General features: G+C 57.8%; 1 protein-coding gene across 1 annotated transcript in view; it reads right to left on the bottom strand.

Annotated features, from left to right (window-relative positions):
- The window catches only part of LOC105464145 (Rho guanine nucleotide exchange factor 4), a 209,245-nt gene extending 200,789 nt beyond the window's left edge, over nucleotides 1–8,456 (bottom strand). Inside the window, exon 1 of the mRNA XM_011711806.3 lies at nucleotides 8,320–8,456. Within this exon, the coding sequence (XP_011710108.2) occupies nucleotides 8,320–8,358 (39 nt within the window). The 5' untranslated portion in view covers nucleotides 8,359–8,456. The remainder of the gene's footprint in view (nucleotides 1–8,319) is intronic.
- Nucleotides 8,457–18,945: the final 10,489 nt, after the last annotated feature.

Raw genomic sequence — 18,945 nt, 5'->3', positions numbered from 1 at the left:
TGCCTCAACCTCCCAAGTAGCTGGGACTGCAGGTGTGTGCACCATGCCACGCTAATTTTTTAAAAACATTTTTGTAGAGATGGGGTCTCACTATGTTGCCCAGGCTGGTCTGGAACTCCTGGGCTCAAAAGGCTCCCAAAGTGCTGGGATTACAGGTGTAAGCCACCATGCCTGGCCAAAAACTTACTTTCTACCTAGAGCAGGAACTCTGGCCGGCAACATTAGGCAGCAGCAGCAGCATCACACTTGGCCAAGTTTCAGAGATGGGTTTTCATTCAACTCCACTGGTTCTAAAAAAAACATGGTGGGCCGGCTGGCTCACGCCTGTCATCCCAGCACTTCGGCTGGGATTGGGCTGTTGGCTCCGAGGGTGGGGCCAGGGGGGCGGTGCCAGGGGGCAGGGCCAGGGTTCGGAGCACTACCTGTCCTAGGGAAATGCGCCAAGTCTGTGTGTGGCCAGGTCAGAACCCCAAGGAGGCTCTGAATCCAGAGGGCCCCCGGTTGATGTTTCTGGAGACATGAACTCCTGAAACCTTCTCTCCAAAGTTGGGTGGAGCACAGCCTGCTCTCCAGGTGTGGGCTGGGCACAGCCTGCCCCACCTCTGCGTGCCTGCCCTCCCACCGGCTTCGGTCAGGTGTCCTCAGCCCTTCCTGAGACTCTAGCCACTGTTTATAACCTGGGGAGGCACCAGAGCCTGCAGAGGATCTGAATTCCCTCTGGGTTTCCCATAGGAGTCACTGACCCCAAACGTTTTGTTTGCTTCTCCCACTGAGGGCAACCAGCTCCCTGGCTCAGGAGAAGTGCTGTGTCTCTCTGGAGCCCGTATGTGACTTCCTCACCTCTGAAATGGGCTGCCCCTCACCTTCTGCCGGTTATAAGGCGGTGAGGTTTAAACCATATTGCCCATTGGCCCGTCCCTGGCCGCGGGACCCTCATGGGGATGGTGCTGCTCGTGAGGCCCTCCAGCCCTCACGTTGCCCTGTTGTAAAGGAGGCCAGGCACCTTTGGAGATGTCAATCACGGCCCAACAAGCAGGGGGAGCTTGAGAATGTGTGTTTTACAGAGGGACCATCTGGTGAGGTCAGGGGAGACCCCAAGGGGGCAGAGGCAGGGTCTGGAGGAAAAGCACAGGTGGGACCCGTGCCCCCACCTTGGAAGGGCAGTGTGGGAGAAGAGGCCCATAGCAGGAGCAAGCACTGGTACCTCTGAGCAGCAACGCAGCCAAGGCTGGTAAGTCCAGGGTGGCAGGAGGCACAGCCCAGGGGAGGCACCAAAGGCCTCCTGGCAGGCAGCTGGCTCCCCTGTCGGGTCTGCCCTGCCCACTCCGTCATGCAGGAGACCAGCCTCTGTAGGGTTCAAGAGGGCAGCCTGCCCTGGCTCAGGGTCTCCAGCCTTGGGTTCCTGCTGAGACCTTCACCCAGAAGAGTTCAAGGATGTAGGTGGCTCCCTGGCAGAGGCCCCAGGAACCTGGAGTTTATTTAGACCCTCCTTCACCCACAAAAGCGGAGGGGCCCAGTGAGTCCTAGTGGGACTTCTCAATTGTATGCCATGAGTGGGTATTGGCTGCCCCGTGCTGAACAGCTGCCAGGACTGCGGAGAGGAGGAGATCCCAAGATAACTGAAAATCTGGCCCCATCTATCTTGGAAATAGAAAGGAGGCAGATATCCTCTCGTCCTACCCTCTGGCAGCTCAGCTAAGCCTCAGCCAGAACCCTGGCTCATGAGGACAGACCCTCACCGCCTACAAGAGGTGACAGGGGGTGTTGTCAGCAGAGCAGTGGAGCCCACGCCCGGGGCAGCCCCACAGTCCCCACTGCACTTCGCCCCCTTCATCCCTGCACAAGCTGAGCCAATGAGCTACCCCCAATCTGCCAAGACGTTCTTTCTTTTTTCACTTAACTGGAGCCCTTTTCTGTCTTTGGCAATCAAGATCCTTCACTAGTAAAGAAACTGGTACAAGGATCCCTGCTGGTAAGAGATCTGCAGGAAGGTGGGGAGGAGGGCTGGGACTGGGGATTTCACCTGGTTGAAGCCAAAAGCCGTGGAAATACATTACCACTGTGGAAGACAGGGAACTCCGACATCCCACTGCCTGCATGGCCAGCCCCTAAATAAACCATAAATGGTGGCCAAGTGACTACTGGGTGCTTTGGCGGGGAAACAGCTCTTGCTACAAAATCCAAATGAAAGGCATGGAGAATCCAAGGACTGCCGGGTGCGCTTGCTGCTTCTAACTGCCCTGTACAGCTTCAAGTGAGGCAATAACATACTCTGTCCTAGCAGGGCCTCTCTACCACTCCACATAAAGTACGAGTATCTCTTCTTTCCTGCAGCCACCGGCCTGAGATATCCCTGAACCAAAAGCAGTCTGACTCCACTAATCTGCAGACTGGCTCTACCGACCTGCAGACTGACTCCACCGACCTGCAGACTGGCTCTACCGACCTGCAGACTGGCTCCACCGACCTGCAGTCTGGCTCCACCGACCTGCAGACTGGCTCCACCGATCTGCAGACTGACTCCACCGATCTGCAGACTGGCTGGCACATTACACAGCCAGAGGATGTGTTGTTCCCTTGCTCCTCGAGTGACAGTCAGGGTACGGTTTGGGAAAGAGGGGGACCCTCACCTTAGGAGTGGGGATGCACTGGGGGCTCACACCCCACTGAACCCTTGCTCCTCTCTCTGGCTGCTTCAGGCTGTTATGCCCTCCCCAGCGAGTCACCCTGCTCTGCTCATGCCCACCCTGGCCCCTTTCCCTGCCTCCAGGCGAAAGAGCAGAGTCAGATCCCAGCATGGCCAGGGGAACCAATTACAAGTGAAACCATCAGGGAAAAGACTCATGCTTCAGAGAATGAGGACTGTGCCAACATACACCAGCAAACAACAGGGAGAATGGTGAGAACGGGTTTGGAGCATCGCCAACCCTGGGGGAAGAGCATCACCCCAGGCCAGGGCAATGTGCTGCTGCAGGTGCGCCCGCCATGCTGGAGGCCAAGAGCCAGCAGGTGAGCTGTTGGTCCCCTGAATCCTCAGCTTGACAGTGGCCCCACAAAGTGAAACTGAAAAGCCAGAATGCCTTGAAGGAATCAGAATCCAAGAATCTGAGGGGATACAGTGCTGGTGGAGACCGACCAAGAGCAACCTGCACAGCATCCCTCACCATGTCTCCAGGGGAGCCAAAAAGACCTGTGCCAGCCCAAAGCACCAAGAAACACTTAGGAAGGGGAACGCCAACCGCTTGGAATATTGCCACAGACCTCGTTCTCTGTCAGCTGGAGATGATCACGGGAGACCTTCCCATTGGTGGAAATTCTACAGATGAGAACAGTGAGGCACGACAGAGGATGGGAGGAAGCACTCAGGTGCTGGCAGCCAGAGGAACACCAGGATGTTCTCATGCTCCTTGGCACTGATGACTCACCCACGGCGCTGCTAGGACTGAAATCGACAGGTAATGCCAATAGGGTCCTATTTGATGTGTGTAATACTAATAGAAATGTGGAAAAAAAAACTTTTTAGGCCGGGCGCGGTGGCTCACACCTGTAATCCCAGCACTTTGGGAGGCCAAGGCAGGCAGATCATGAGGTCAGGAGTTCGAGACCACCCTGGCCAGCATAGCGAAATCCCGTCTCTACTAAAAATACAAAAAATTAGCTGGGCACAGTGGTGTGCGCCTGTAATCCCACCTACTTGGGAGGCTGAGGCAGGATAATTGCTTGAACCCGGGAGGCGGAGGTTGCAGTGAGCTGAGATCACACCACTACATTCCAGCCTGGGTGACACAGTGAGACTCTGTCTCAAACAAACAATCACTTTTTAAAACTAGGTCTAGTAGGCAGCAGTCTACCATGAGTGCCTAAAACAACATCTGGCGCATAGTAGGTGTTCGACAAATATTTGCTGAATAAACTCCATTGCCGCTTGCCCAATTCCCAGATTTTGCTCAATAGACCCAAAACTCCTTGAGTTCTGGGGAGGCTGGTCACCTGCGTAACACCACAGGTGTATGCTGTGAACCTTCCAGAGCCTCCTAGACAGGGAAGTACCTGGACCTCCTGGCACCACTGAGGGCTGGTTCTGAGCTGACACTGTTTCTGGCAGCCCAGGATGTCTCCAAGCCTGCCACCAGGAGTGAGGCATGCCAGAGGCAGTGGCACGCAGGCCATGACGAGAGCGGTGCCCTGCATCCACCTCGTGGCAGCCCATTGGGATCCCAAACCTGTCCTGTGACAATTTCCCTAGCTCCTGAATGCTCAGGTGACAAGCACATGCCAGGGCGTGGCAAGAACTCCATCGTGGCTCCCTGAGCCATGTGTGGAGGCTTCTATGGTGGGAAAGGCTACGTGGATGGCTCTGCAACACCCTCCCCTCCACAACTGTGGCTCATGAGCAACACTTCATCTCTGGAGATGGAGAAACCACCAGCACCCAAGGCAGAAAATGTGGCTGCGTCAGGAGATCGAGACCACCCTGGCTAACACGGTGAAACCCCGTCTCTACTAAAAAATACAAAAAACTAGCCGGGCGAGGTGGCGGGCGCCTGTAGTCCCAGCTACTCGGGAGGCTGAGGCAGGAGAATGGTCTAAACCCGGGAGGCGGAGCTTGCAGTGAGCTGAGATCCGGCCACTGCACCCCAGCCTGGGCGACAGAGCAAGACTCTGTCTCAAAAAAAAAAAAAAAAAAAAAAGAAAAAGAAAATGCGGCTGCATTCCCCCTTAACTTGCCAGGTAGGCTCGTGCAGGAGACACGGGGCCTTGAAGATGCAGCGGATGGCTATGGGCTCAATCAAGTGCATTCTCTCAACAGCTGTGCTGTCCCACTTATGACCTCCCTAATGGACTGAACCTGTCACAATCCTTGACATAGTACAGAGCCACTGACTGGATGAAAACTGTCTCTGTGTGTGTGCACCTGTATGTACACCTGTGTGTCTGCGTGTGTGCCTGTGTGTCCCAAGTGTGTATGCCTGTGTGTCTATGTGTTGCCTGTGTGTGTGTGTGCCCGTGTGCACCTACGTGTGCCTCTGTATGCCTGTGTGTGTTCCTGTGTGTGTGTTTCCTGCTGCAGTACTCAGGAATCCATGGAAGTGGGTTCACTTCCCTGTCATGGGGCACAGCATCCCACCTTCATGACATGTCTTGGCTCAATGATTCTGTGTCACAGTTTAGCCAACAACGACCTTGACTTTTCTCTCCCGAGGACCTCATGCGGGCCTTCTGCACACTGCTAGGTCTTGGAGGAAACCAAGTAGCAAAGTACCCTAAGTGTCAGGACATACATGTACCAGAGTGCAGGACACACATTCTATGAAAATACAGGGACCTGCCACTTCAGTGATGGCTCCAGGCAGGCAGCAGGCATGTCCAGCTATCTGGAACATTTTGAAATACCCCCTCGAAAGCCAAAGTCATGCTTGGCACACACGATGCTGGGAGGGCCTCTGGATTTTTGAGACAACATATTTTCCTCTTGGGTGTGCTGTTCCTCTGACTCATTTGCTGGGTGACCCCCAAGGCGGTGCAGCTGTGTGGGCCCCTGGCAGGTGCAGGCTCTCCGAGTGGTCTGCCTGCACGGGGAGGGACTCTGCCACACGGCTGTCATGCCCCACAGATCCCACAGTGCCCAACGTGCTCGAGCAGATCTGTATGCTGTGTACAGTCTGCACCAAGTGCCACCAGAAGTCACACCTGGGGCCTTGGGGTCCTCCTCCTGGGCTTGGTGGAGACTCGCTGCATCTCGGCTAACAGAGTCTGACTGGGAGACCCGGACAATCTGAGGTTCCCAGAATGAAGTGGGCCTTTTCTGGCCCAGTCCAGCACCCATCATCAGGGGAACCTCATAGCACCAATCCCTGGGGACACTAGGAGGCACCAGGCAGTGACTCAAGCACGTAGCTCCCCTGCCCGCCCCACAGCCTGTGTCCTCATGGGGTATTCCTTACGACCAACGTCCAAGAGGAATAAGTATGAACTACGCTGTCGGTGGCTCGGCAAGGCCCACTCACACGGCCAGAAGTGGACTGCTGTGGCAGTCAAGAGCCCCTCCCATGTGGACAGCAGAAAGGAGACCCTCTGAGGGGCACAGTTGATCTCCCTGTGGTGTGCATGGGGAGGCCTCAGGTGTCTCAGGACCTACAGGGACCTGAGGCAGACACATGGCAGAAAGTATGGAAAGTCCTCTCCGAATAGATGGGGAACTGGAGGACAGCGTGTCTCTGCAGTACTTTCCCAGGAGCCTCCCAGGCAGCAGCACGCAAGGTGGCTGAACAGAGATGTCCAGCGGCTTCTCCTCCAGCCACACTCTGCCTGCTCCCGGAGCTTCTGGGGCCAGCTGGGTGACTCAGATTCTGCCCAGGCATCTCAGATTCTGTCCAGCCACCTTCCCCTCACCTGGGCAACTCCTTGCCACCCTTGCTGTGGGTGCAGCAGAACCAAGGTCCAGGGCTCACCATTTCACAAATACACTCACATTTCCTTATTTCCTTCCTTCCTTCCTTCCCTCCCTCCCCCCTTTCTTTCCTTCCTTCCTTTTTTCTTTTTCTCTTTTTTTTGAGATGGAGTCTCGCTCTGTCACCCAGGCTGGAGTGCAGTGGTGCTAACTTGGCTCACTGTAACCTCTGTCTCCCGGGTTCAAGCAATTCTCCTGCCTCAGCCTCCCAAGTAGCTGGGATTACAGGCGCCCACTACCAGGCCCAGCTGATTTTTGTATTTTTAGTAGAGATGGGGTTTCAACATGTTGGCCAGGCTGGTCTCGAACTCCTGACCTCAGGCAATCCACCCCCGACTCCACCTCCCAAAGTGCTGAGATTACAGGCATGAGCCACTGCACAGGCCCACACTCACATTTTCTAATAAAACCTTCACACTAACCCTGAAAGGTGTGGAGGGCGTGGAATCATCACCCACATCTTTCAAAACAAAGACCCAGGTGGTTATGTGACTGTCCCAAGATTGCACACCTCCTCAATGAGAGTCAGCATTTGAAGCGGGTCTGAGCTCTTCCAAGCCATCTCCTGCACTCACCAGCACAGGTTCACGAAAGGCCGCCTTCTGCCCTCTCCACTCTTGATGCCTATATCACTTCATTATCGCTGGGGGTGGGAGCTGATGCCAGGCCCTCAGAGGGGCTGAGGGCAGGGCTCCTGCAGGTCTGTCCTGGGTCACCTGGCTTCCTGCCCCTTTCACCAGAGCTCTCGGCCACAGAACTCCGACTCCAACCTCCAGTCTTCAACTCTGGGAGAAGGTGACTGCACAGCCAAGTAGGGCGCCCTCCCCCCCTCCCGCCCCTCCCGCCCCTCCCGCTCCAACAGCCCCACACACGTCTGCCTCCACCTGGACCCGCAGCTGATAGCTGGCGGCTCTTCCCCGCCTCGCCTTTCATCCAGTTGCTCCCGCAGTCGGAGGCCAGCACCACCGGCGTCGCAACCGCCCTCCCGCTTGCTCACCTGGGGAGGTGGGGCTTGGCAACCTGTGGCCGGCCACCCCTGACAGTGCCCCGGAGCCCCCTGCCCACTTTGGGGTTCCCGTGGGGGCAGCGAGGTGGAGGCGTCCCAACTGAGTAGGTCTGGATGGTGAGCGGACCCGGAAATCGGGCCAGAGAGGGGGCACCCCGGGCAGGAGCCCAACAGCTCCGACCCCAGTTCCAGCTCCTTGTCCCTGCTGCGCCCTCACGTACCCTCAGCCCGGGGAATAACACAACAGCAACCACTTCTCCGGCACCCACCCGGCCGGCACCAGCCCTCCTTCCCGAAACAGGCGGTACTGCGCCAAGCGGCAGAGGCTCCGAGTGCCCCGCGCGCCCAGGCCGGTCCGGGCAGAAGCTCCGAGTGCCCCGCGCGCCCAGGCCGGTCCGGGCAGAGGCTCCGAGTGCCCCGCGCGCCCAGGCCGGTCCGGGCAGAGGCTCCGAGTGCCCCGCGCGCCCAGGCGGGTCCGGGCAGAGGCTCCGAGTGCCCCCGCGCGCCCAGGCCGGTCCACGCAGAGGCTCCGAGTGCCCCGCGCGCCCAGGCCGGTCCAGGCGCGGGGAGGCCGGTTCAGGCGCTCGCCCTTGCCCCCTCAGGGGCTCGCCCGGGTCCGCCGTCCCTACCGCCCCCTACGGAGCCCCCTTCTTCCCCGCGCTCTAGGGGGCCCCACTTCGCAGGACGCCGCCTCCGGTCTGCACGTCGGAAAGTTGGGAGCGGCGTGGAGCCGCGAGGGTGTCCCCACCCACCGGGTGCCCAGGGGACGGCCCCGGGCGCAGCGGCCGGCGCAGGCTGTGCTCCTCCCCACCCGCGCAGGGCGCCGCGAGCCCGACCGCAAGTCCTGGACGCCAGCTCTCACCTTGAAGAAGCTCCGGAGGAAGTGCACGACGCTGAGCATGGTGGCCGCCGGGGCGCACGGAGCCCGGCCGCAGCACTACGCGCCTCCCCGCGCCGCGGAGCCGGCTCCACCGACACCGCCCCGCGCCCCGCCCTAGGGTCCACCCCGGCGCCCGCGCTGGGACGCTCCGCCCCAGCAAACCTGGCCACTCGAGGCGCGTGAGGGTTTCTGAGCGCGTCCAGGCTCCTGCCCCGCCCGCCCCCCGGCTTTGGTCACCCGCGGGACTGGGCACGCACAGACACACAGCGAGCTGGCCACAGACCCGGCCCACGGGCCCCCGGGATCGTCCCGCCCAGCGGAGCTCCTGGGCCGCCTGGGAGCCTAGGAGTGTCTTCTCAGAGAGAAAGCACCAGGCGGCTTGCATTTGCACGTCTCCAGTTTGGCGCGGGTTCCCTCGGCCTGCCCTCCGCACAGGACACTCAGGTGCCTCCGCCCTCCTGGGGGCAGGGGCGGCCTCTCTGCTGAGTTGTGATTGTCAAGCTCCGAGAACTTTCAGAGCTCAGTCCGCCCAGCGTTCTTGTTTATCAATTGTGGAAACGGAGACCCAGAGAGGCTCCGCAGCGCGCCGGCACTCACACGCCTGCTGGGGACAAGTGTGGACTAGGATACCTGGGACCGAAGTCTTGGCTTCCAGCTCCCTCTTGTCTCCCACCTACCTTTCCAGGTATGTCTTGCAGATAGGATGTGAGTGAATAGTCACACCCATAACCATTCAGGAGCGCAGCTTTCTGCTAAGGGGCAAAGGGAAGTCCTCGCTGCTTTCTTTGCAGGGGTTAAGGAGGCGGGGCCTGCCCAGGAAACTCTAACCAGCCCTAGGACGGCACTATTTTAAAATCAGAAGAAAAAAACTGAGTATAATAAAATAATAATGAGTCTAGCCTGGAGTATATTCATAAAGATGAATATGAATGCAGTTGTAAACTCTAATTTTAAATGTTTTATTTTATGCAGGAAGAGGCCCACGAAGGTTAAGACCCCAGGGCCCATGTGCGCCGTCCTGCAGCCCTGTTCTGTCCACCATTTCTGGGATCGGCGCCCCACAGAGGAAGAGCATCTGCCCAGACTGGCCCTTTGCACCCCCGCTCAAGCCTTGCACCCACGCCCAAGTCCTAGCCCCACTGAACGCTATGCCTGGTCAGCAGTGCGTGTCCAGGGGTGCTGGTAGTGTGTGTATTTTCCCTACACCCAACCTGTCTCTGCCTCTCCCCAGGCCCTCAGAGCAACCAGGCCAGGGCGAGAAGCTTGGGAGATAGAAACCCAGAGGACGCACTGTGAGGCCATCTGAAGATCCTGCGTCCCCTGCGTCCCACCCTTTTTGTCACCCAGGGTCCATGACTGTGCCAGAAGCACGTCCCTGAGGCCCATGGTGGTGGGAGGAGGGCGTGGGATTGGGATCTGGCCACCTGGCCGTGCTGCACACCAATTGTGTAATCATGATCATCTGCTCTAAACACGTATCTTTAACACTGGAAAGGAATGACCGTCTGGTGGGGTTGCCATGGAGAGTACGTGAGAAATTAAACCTCACAGGTGCTCAGCAAAAGTTAATTCCCTCTTCTTTGAAGGCTTAAAGCGCTAATCCCCTGGAGGGTCCAGTGAAAATACACAACACCTGGCCACAGGTTCCATTGTTATCTGGACTCCTCTGTCTGACCAGTGGACAGCCCTGGACCTGGCTTCTCAGACCTGAAATCAGAACCACGTAGAGGGCACCATAGAGCTTAGGCTGCTGCCCCTCACCGCTGCCACCCTGGCGCAGGATCTGGGGTGGGGCCTGAGGATTTGCATTTTAACGTGTTTCCAAGTGACCCTGAAGCTGCGGGCACTGGGACCACACTTAGAGAACCCCTGGTTCAGGCTCTGGAGCCTGGGCCAGCCTCCCTGTGTAGCAGAGGATCAGACCCCAGCTTGGAGGATAACTGTCAGGGTGGCTCCATTCATCAGGCATCTGCTGTGTCCCCGCATGCCCAGATCCCTGCCACAGCGCAACCTCCCTGGAGGAATGACATCCAGTGCTCAAGGGGAAATAAGTTAGAGGTAGTTTATGTCTGTCTTTTCGTTCTGGCGAACATGGTTTTAGGAGGATTTTACTGTACTGTGGTATGCTCTCTCTTTTGCCAGTATTAAAAATAAGAAAGACAGGCCTGTTTGATTTGCTGAAGGATTTGTACAATAGGGTTTCTAGTCAGTGGAGCCTCCCATGTTTAAATATGACCCCGACTTCATGTCTGCCACATATAGCAATTAAACCGGTTCAGCAGCATAGGGGGGTGAAGTGAGTGGTAGGAGAGAAAAACATTGCAGCAGGTGCCAAGTGGCAGGGAGAATGTGGGCACGGGGTGGACTGATGGAGCTTACAGGGGCCTGTGCTTTCCTCGCTGGGCAGCCTGGGCCACCCGCTTTACTTTGCTGACCCAGGGACCACAGGCTCACATAGACACAGACCTACACTACCAACTGGGGCCTGAGTCACAGAAAACAGAAATTTCCCCTGGCTACTGAAGCAGGAAAGGGAGTTTTGCAAGAAGATGGAGTAAGGCATAGGCAGGTGGAGGGTGCTGACCCGGGAAACAAGCAGCCAGCCAGCCACGACAGCAGTGGCAGCTGGAGCTCACCAGACAGACTAGCCACTAGGGAGGCTGGGGCTGGTGCCTCTCCCTGAAGCTTTGCTGGTAGACTCTGGCCTCCTGTAATCTCTGCCAACAATCCCTGGGTCCCTGCAGCTCCAAAGATGTAACGTCCAGGACCACCCACGTGTTGCTGTCTGACTGCTGGGGGAGCCTTTGCAAGGAGGGCATGAGCCTTCAGCTAGCCTGGTGGGAAGCCGGCCTGCTTGTACAGCTGTCACAGGTCGGGGACAGAGATCAGGGACACGTTGGAAACAGAATCTTAAAAGAGCTCCTCAAGTCAGAAAACTGGGCTGACCCTAAAGATGGCATTCTCCGGGGTGAATGCATAGTGCCGAGTTCAGACCACGTGATCCTGACAGCGGGCAGCGCCTGCAGAGAGCAAGCTCGGACCGACAGGGAGGGGTAGTGGCAGGTGGTCAGCCACAGACCGGCGCGGGGACGCTGGTGTTCCCTCTAGGCTGGACCCAGGAGGAGGCAATGCCCAGGAGAGGGGCTCCACTGCTCCTCCCCAGCTCTTCAAGTTACACTTCCTCCCTCTCTCCCTCCCTGCCTCTCTCTCTCTCTCTTTTCTTTTCTTTTCTTTCTTTTCTTTCTTGCCTCACTCTGTTGCCCAGGCTGGAGTGCAGTGGCACCACCTCACCTCACTGCAATCTCCACCTCCCGGGTTCAAGCAATTCTCCTGCCTCAGCCTCCCAAGTAGCTGGGATTACAGATATCGACCACCACGCCCAGCTAATTTTTTTGTTTTTTTTTTTTTTGTTTTTTGGTTTTTTTGAAACAGAGTCTCGCTCTGTCGTCCAGGCTGGAGTGTGGTGGTGCAATCTCGGCTCACTGCAAGCTCCGCCTCCCAGGTTCTCGCCATTCTCCTGCCTCAGCCTCCCGAGTAGCTGGGACTATAGGTGCCCGCCACCACGCCCAGCTAATTCTTTTGTATTTTTAGTAGAGACAGGGTTTCACTGTGTTAGCCAGGATGGTATCTATCTCCTGACCTCGTGATCCGCCTGCCTCGGCCTCCCAAGTGCTGGGATTACAGGCTTGAGCCACCGCGCCCGGCCTTTTGTATTTTTAATAGAGACGGAGTTTCACCATGTTGGCCAAGCTGGTTTTGAACTCCTGACCTCAAGTGAGCCACCTGCCTCGGCCTCCCAAAGTGCTAGGATTACAGGTGTGAACCACCATGGCTGGCCTTGCGTTACATTTTCATGGGGACTTGGGGCAATTGGAAGTGCATCCACGGCACTTGCAGACTGGTGATCTTGAAATGATAGCATGTGGGAGAGGCGTGGGCTTCCTTTAAGGGCCGCCAGAGCCAGGACAGGGGTGCCTTGTGCTGTGACATAAGGAAGCTCCCCTACCAGGATAGACAGAACAGCTGCCAAAGAGGCGGAGCCAGGCAGGGGCCACAGGCCTGTGAAGGTCTCAGCAGAGCCCCCAGGAGAGTCCGACTTGCTGCAAGCGGAGCCCATGGCTCTGCAGTTCCAGGAGAACTGTTTGTGCCCCTTGCCCCACTGCCTGCCAGCTGCCCCCAAAAAGGACCAGAGGATCAGAGTAGCCCCATTCCAGACGAGGCGCGGGCACCATGCTGTCGCCATCTGCTGCCCCTCTTTCCATCTTTCCATCTGACTTCCTGCGTGGCCCAGCATCCGGGCTGCCTAGGGCCGAGGGAGACCTGGAGAGCCGTTGAAAACAACAACTGGCAGCACGTGGGCATGCGTTTGGCGCGCACAGAAACTCACACGGAACAGACAGGGAGCGGGAGGTGAGCAGAGCTGCCTGTATTTCTCTTACCCCCCGAGGAAATTGGGGTTCAAAGGGGTAAAGCACCTTGTGTGTTGGCCCCAGGAGTGAAGCAGGAGGGGCCAGCCTCCAGGAGGACCGGCACAGTTGGGTGAGGGACAGGGGAGCCGAGAGTGCAGGGTGCGGTCAGGACCTGGGGTGGCCAAGCAGCGTGAGGTGAGCCCAGAGCCCCAAGGTCTCTGAGATGCTGCACAGAGGGGCATTGAAAGGAGCCAGGATTTGAGGAGGAGAAGGGAGGAGGGGGAGGAAGGCTCTTGTGCAGACTTAAGGTGTGGGGAGGGGATGTTCATTGACCCCCCCCAACTCTCCCCAGCAGGACTCTGGCCAGGCGCCACCCTGGAGGCAGCAGAGCGAGGAAGGTCTAGTGGGGATACGTGAGGGTGATGCCTTCAGAGAGCTCTGCTGTACACCTGTTGCTTCCCACCCTCAATCACACCTCTGGGGCCTGGGAGCTGCTGGGGACACATTGACTGGAAGGGGCTTGGGGGCACAAGGAGTGAGAACCGGAGAAGGGCGGGGCAGCCCAGGGATTGGCAGAGCTGGCCTCAGAAGCTACTGGTCCCACTGAGATTCAAGTACCCCTGCCTCTTCCCCAAGTTACAGACAGAGTGAAGACAGAGGCAGGATTCAAGCCCAGAGCCCAGGCACTGCCCTCATTCCCTGACTGGAGTGTATTCCTGGCAGGGTGGCCTGGAAGGGAGCCCCCTAGCACACCAGCTGACCTACTTCTGCCTGGACTGAGAAGCCAGTCCTACATCACTCAACCTGAACACAGGGGAGGCAGGGCAAGAGGCAGGAGGATCCTCCTGTGACCAGGACCACCCCCAGGGCCCGTGCTGCGGCAAGGACCCCTGCCTCATTGTGCCCCATCTCCCCACATCTGCACGTGGACAGGACTGAGGTTGCCCCGTGTAAGGAACGTGGAGGCTCCAGGCTGGGAGAACGTGGAGAGCCTCCGAGCCTGGCTCTGCTGCCTAACGCTGGAGCAAGTCACCTCACCCTCCTGGCCTCAGTGTTCTCATCTGTGAAGGGGGCTGATGATAGTGCCAGCCCTCAAAGCTGTTGTCTGTGTCACCCTTGGCCTTCAGTGTCATGGTCGTGAAGCCCACTCACCCCTGACCTCGATGAGAGGGCCAGGTATGTTTATCAGCACTTTTGGGATAATGATCCTCCCCTCCCACGGTGACTGTGAGGGGCGTGAGTGTGGCCAGCGTGCAGCCGAGAAAACAGATGTGAGCCCTCTCACTTAGGAAGGGAAGGTGGGACCGGCAGGCAGGACTCCTTGTGGGCACCTGTTGAGGGGCCTCACCGGGCTGCATGGCCTCAAGGGTAAGGATCAGGGCTGCTTTCATTGACTCATCTACAGTGTATGGTTATTTCCAATCAACTCAATACAGCATTCATTTGAAAAATGTTTCAGGCATTGATAACAGTCTGCTTTACCCGCCCTCAGAGGAATGTTGGAAATAAATCAACAAACAGAAAATTACAAGATAGGTTAAAGTGCTATTAAGGTAAAACGTTCAGGGCCGAAGGAGGGAAGAATGACTGAGTGGCCAGGGAAGTCCCCACTGAGCCCTTGAGGCTGAGAGGCTTGCGGAGGTCCAGGGAAAGAGGGTCGCTGTAGGGGGTAAGTGCAAAGGCCCTGGGGCCACAGCAAGTTTAGCGAGGCAGAAAACTCACATACACAGCCGCACTGTAGGGAACACAGATGAAGGTAGGGGAGATGGGGTAGAAGCCAGGGTGGGGCAGAGCAAGAGGGTCCTGGAAGCGGGGAAGGAATGTGGAGGACCCTAAGGGCCGTGGGAGGCCTCTGAGCTGGCAGGGGAGGAAGCAGAACTTTTTTTTTTTTTTTTTTTTTTTTTTGAGACAGAGTCTCGCTCTGTCCCCCAGGCTGGAGTGCAGTGGCACGATCTCGGCTCAGTGTAAACTCTGCCTCCCGGGTTCACGCCATTCTCCTGCCTCAGCCTCCCAAGTAGCTGGGACTACAGCCACTCGCCACCATGCCCGGCTAGTTTTTTGTATTTTTAGTAGGGATGGAGTTTCACCGTGTTAGCCAGGATGGTCTGGATCTCCTGACCTCGTGATCCACCCGCCTCAGCCTCCCAAAGTGCTGGGATTATAGGTGTGAGCCACCGCACCCCACCAGGAAGCAGAATTTTGGAGACTCATCAGGAGGCCTCAGGGGAGAGGGCGGTGGTGGGAGTGACTGCGGGACTGAGGTGCATTTTGAATGAGGTCCCTTTAACAGGAAATGCTGGTGGATTGGGTGTGTGGTGTGGGGTTTGGGAAAGGGAGGACCCAGTTTTTGTTTTTGTTTTTGTTTTGAGACAGAGTCTTGCTCTGTCGCCCAGGCTGGAGTGCAGTGGCTCGGGTCTCAGATCTCGGCTCACTGCAAACTCCGCCTCTCAGGTTCATGCCATTCTCCTGCCTCAGCCTCCCGAGTAGCTGGGACTACAGGCGCCGTCACCACACCCAGCTAATTTTTTGTATTTTTAGTAGAGACGGGGTTTCACTGTGTTAGCCAGGATGGTCTTGATCTCCTGACCTTGTGATCCGCCCACCTCAGCCTCCCAAAGTGCTGGGATTACAGGCGTGAGCCACCGCACCCAGCCTTTTTTTTTTTTTTTTTTTTGAGACAGAGTCTTACTCTGTCACCCAGGCTGGAGTGCAGTGGCACGATCTTGGCTCACTGCAACCTCGACTCCCAGGTTCAGATGATTATCCTGCCTTAGCCTCCCGGGTAGCTGGGACTACAGGCATGTGCCACCACGCCCGGCTAATTTTTTATTTTTAGTAGGGACAGGGTTTCAACATGTTGGCCAGGCTTTTCTCGAACTCCTGACCTCAGTTGATCCGCCTGCCTCGGCCTCCCAGAGCGCTGGAATTACAGGTGTGAGCCACCACACCCAGCCTGGTTTTTTTTCTGATTCAGTAGAGGGTGGTAGTGCAGGTAGATGGAAGGAGGCCCGGGAAGGCGCCCTTGGGTGGCATGGGGACGAGAACTCAATTTTGGACATGTGAAGTTTGGGGTGCCTATGCTGTGTCCAGTCCCAGGGGACTCAGAGGGCACGCGAACAGGCACTCTGCCCTCATGGAACTCGAAGTGGGCAGATTGGGGATAGGGATCAGGAAGTGTGTGGGGCTGGGGGCCCAGTGGCTGTGTGGAAGGCCTGTGAGCCTCGCCCTGCGTCCAGGCCCGGCACACAGGAGGATTTGATATCAGCTCAGCCTTAGGGAACTTGGGGTCCCCTCCTGGCCGACGTGCCCCGTGCACATGGCCCTGATTCTTGCCCCTCTGAAGGTGCTCACTGCTGTGGGATGCCACACCGGCCTTGCTGTTCTCTGCTTCTGGAATGTTCTCTGCCCCCTCCCACCTCTGCTCCCCTGTGTCAAAGCAAGCCTCTGCTCAGCCTCCAGGCTCAGCTCTAGGCCCAGCCTCCAGATGGGGCTTCACCTGCCCTGAGGAGGGATCCTCTGTTTTGGTCCACAGGAGCCCTGCACCCCACCCTGCACTGACTCAGCTGCCTCTCAAAGGGCTGGGCTTCCTGGGCGTGGGGTAGGCCTGAGTCATGGATGTGCAGGCCCCGCATCTGTCCCTGGCCCGAGGCTTCAGGGCAGGTGGATGCTGACGTCAGGGAGCACCAGGAGCAGCACTCTGGCTCCTGCAATAAGCAAGGCCATCTGTACTGAGGCCCCACTTGCCACAGAGGAGCCCTCAGAGCTCACAAGTCCTCAGAAACCCTGTTTAGGAGGAGCAGGGGCCACCATGGGCACAGGGAGGTCTGGTGCCAGGAGGAGGAAGGAGCTGCATCAGAGAAACACTTGAATCCATCTTGCAAGCGCTCTTTGAAAGTGTCTTACAAGTGCTGCCTAGGAACGTGTCTTTCGGATGCAGACAGCTGCACGAGCCCTTCAACCTGACCCACTGAGGCACAGAGGCCTGCAGCAGCGACAGCCGACTCCCACACCGCCTCACCCACCCCACCATCCGCCCTGCACCGATCCCAGCCCCCACTGCATCAATCATCACCTGACCAGAAGGGATCCTGTGGTGTAATGGCTAGCAGTCTGGACTCTGAAGCATCACCTGACCCCCAGGTGGGCGTCATTGTCTGTAAACACACCCAAATGACAGGCTGAGCTCCCTGGGCCTGGGCACCTCCCCTGGCACAATGGAGGCCTCCCACTCCATTATCAGACATGTTCTGAATCAGGCCCTTTGGCAGACAAATATTCAAGCCAACCCCTGAACAAACAGGAGCCACATCTGCTCTTCCCTCAGAGGGCTCCCAGTCAAACAGGAGACAAACACCCTGCAGGGGCCCAGAGGCCTTTCTAGAGGAGGGGGCCTCCCCCACAGATGCTCGAAGTGACACAGATGCACACACTGTGCCACCCATGCAGGACATACCCCCTTCCCCAACCCCCTGGCCTGCACATTTGGCATTTCCAGATTTCTAGGAACTGATGGCTCTGTGCATCCTGAGCCAATCCAGCTCCCAGCCTCGAAGACATCCTGGTGGGAGGCAGTCGGAAGCTCTGCCTCGGAGGCCTTCTCACGCCCACCTTCAGTCAAACTTGCTTCTGCTGAGGAACTTCGTGTGTCTTCCTTCTGGGCAGGAGGTCACACTTGAGAGCACGGGAGCCGTGCCTGTCCCCCAGGAATGTGGTTCTGGGTAGAATTGCAGGCTCAGGGGCCCGGGGTAGGAGAGCACTGACTGTACCCACACAGACACGGTCACTGGGGCCCTGGGGAAAGCTGGGCCAGGCCCTGCTGCGGGGACGACCACACTTCCCAAAGGGCTGGGAAGCCATGCCCAGCAGGAGGCCATGCTCTAGCTCCCTTGGGCAGGGCTGGCTGCAAGGAGGGTGAAGCCGGGTGCCCAGAGAAGAGGAGGACTCAGCACCAGGACAACCAGCTCGGCGCATTAATACACACTCCTCTCCCACTTCTCCCCAATCCTGAAAAACCTCAAAGGAGCCTCTGTGCCGCTCCCTGAGGTCATGACTCACGAACCATGTTCGGTGCAGGGAAAAGAAAAGCATCCGTCGTCTCTGGCCAGCACCGCAGACTGTTCAAAGAGAAAGAAAAACAGGAATGCGAAGGAAGAAAGGAGGAAAACGACAGAGCCAGCAGAGTCTTTATTTGGGAACAATGGGGACCTTCTTTTCTGTCTCTGCTGTGGGAACCCCCCAGCCAGGAGCACAGTGGGGGCATCTCAGGGAACCCCCACATCTTTGCCTCCACCCTCACCCCCTACCCAGAGAAGTCACTGGGGGTCAGGACAGTGGAGGAGGAGCCAGGAGGGACAAGCCTAGGCCTGGTGGGGAGGGGTCGCAGGCGTGCCAGGGCTGCAGGAAGGACCCTGGAGCTCAGCTGAGGGAGATGTGCCTCTTTGGGGGCTGCCTGCGGCGGGTGGGAGATGGGGTCCGCAGTAGCCTGGTGTGCAGGACCCTTTCCCTCAGCCTTCCCTGCCCCTCCTACCAACCAGTCAGGCTGGGAATACCCTGCTTTCTGCCCCAGCTCCTGCAGCAGGGGCTGCTGTGGGATGTCTGGGTCACAGGTGACTTTTAGCAAGGAGAGAGGACCACAGCTAAGGGTGGACGGGTGAGGACGTGTTCCCGGGAGCTAGCCTTTGAGTCAAGGTCTGACCATGACGAGGAGTCAGTGACAGCAGGACTCCCCAGCAGGCTGGGTGGGGCCCCTCAGATGTGGAGTCCCTTGGGTGCAGAAAGGAGCTGGCCACAGGGGCGCTAAAAGACGTGGGCTCCGAGGCCTGGCCAGCACTGGCTGTGGGGCTCAAGGAAAGTGACTGACCCCTCTGTGCCTCGGTTTGCTCACCTGTAAAACAGGGCAGCCATGTACCTGCCTGCTGGGCTGCTGTGAGCGCGACCGGGTGAACATGTGTGGGGGCTGCGGCAGGAGCTGCAGTGGCCCGATTCAGCCCCTCCTCCAGCGCCTGGGCGGAGTGAGTGTGGATGAAAGAGTTAAAGGCAGTCAGCTTTGTCTACGGCCACACCGCCCTGAAGGTGCCCGATCTCGTCTGATCACGGAACACAGTCAGCTTTGACACCCAACCTGCTGCCAGTGGCCACCTCTGGGGAGAGGCTCTTCCCTGCACGTACCTTTGTGTGTCTATGTTCACTCATTACTGCT

This window comes from Macaca nemestrina, chromosome 11 (assembly GCF_043159975.1).
Source record: "Macaca nemestrina isolate mMacNem1 chromosome 11, mMacNem.hap1, whole genome shotgun sequence".
NCBI classification, from domain to species: Eukaryota; Metazoa; Chordata; class Mammalia; order Primates; family Cercopithecidae; genus Macaca; species Macaca nemestrina.
Note: the sequence above shows the minus strand (reverse complement) of the source record. Positions and strands in the feature narration are given on the sequence as shown.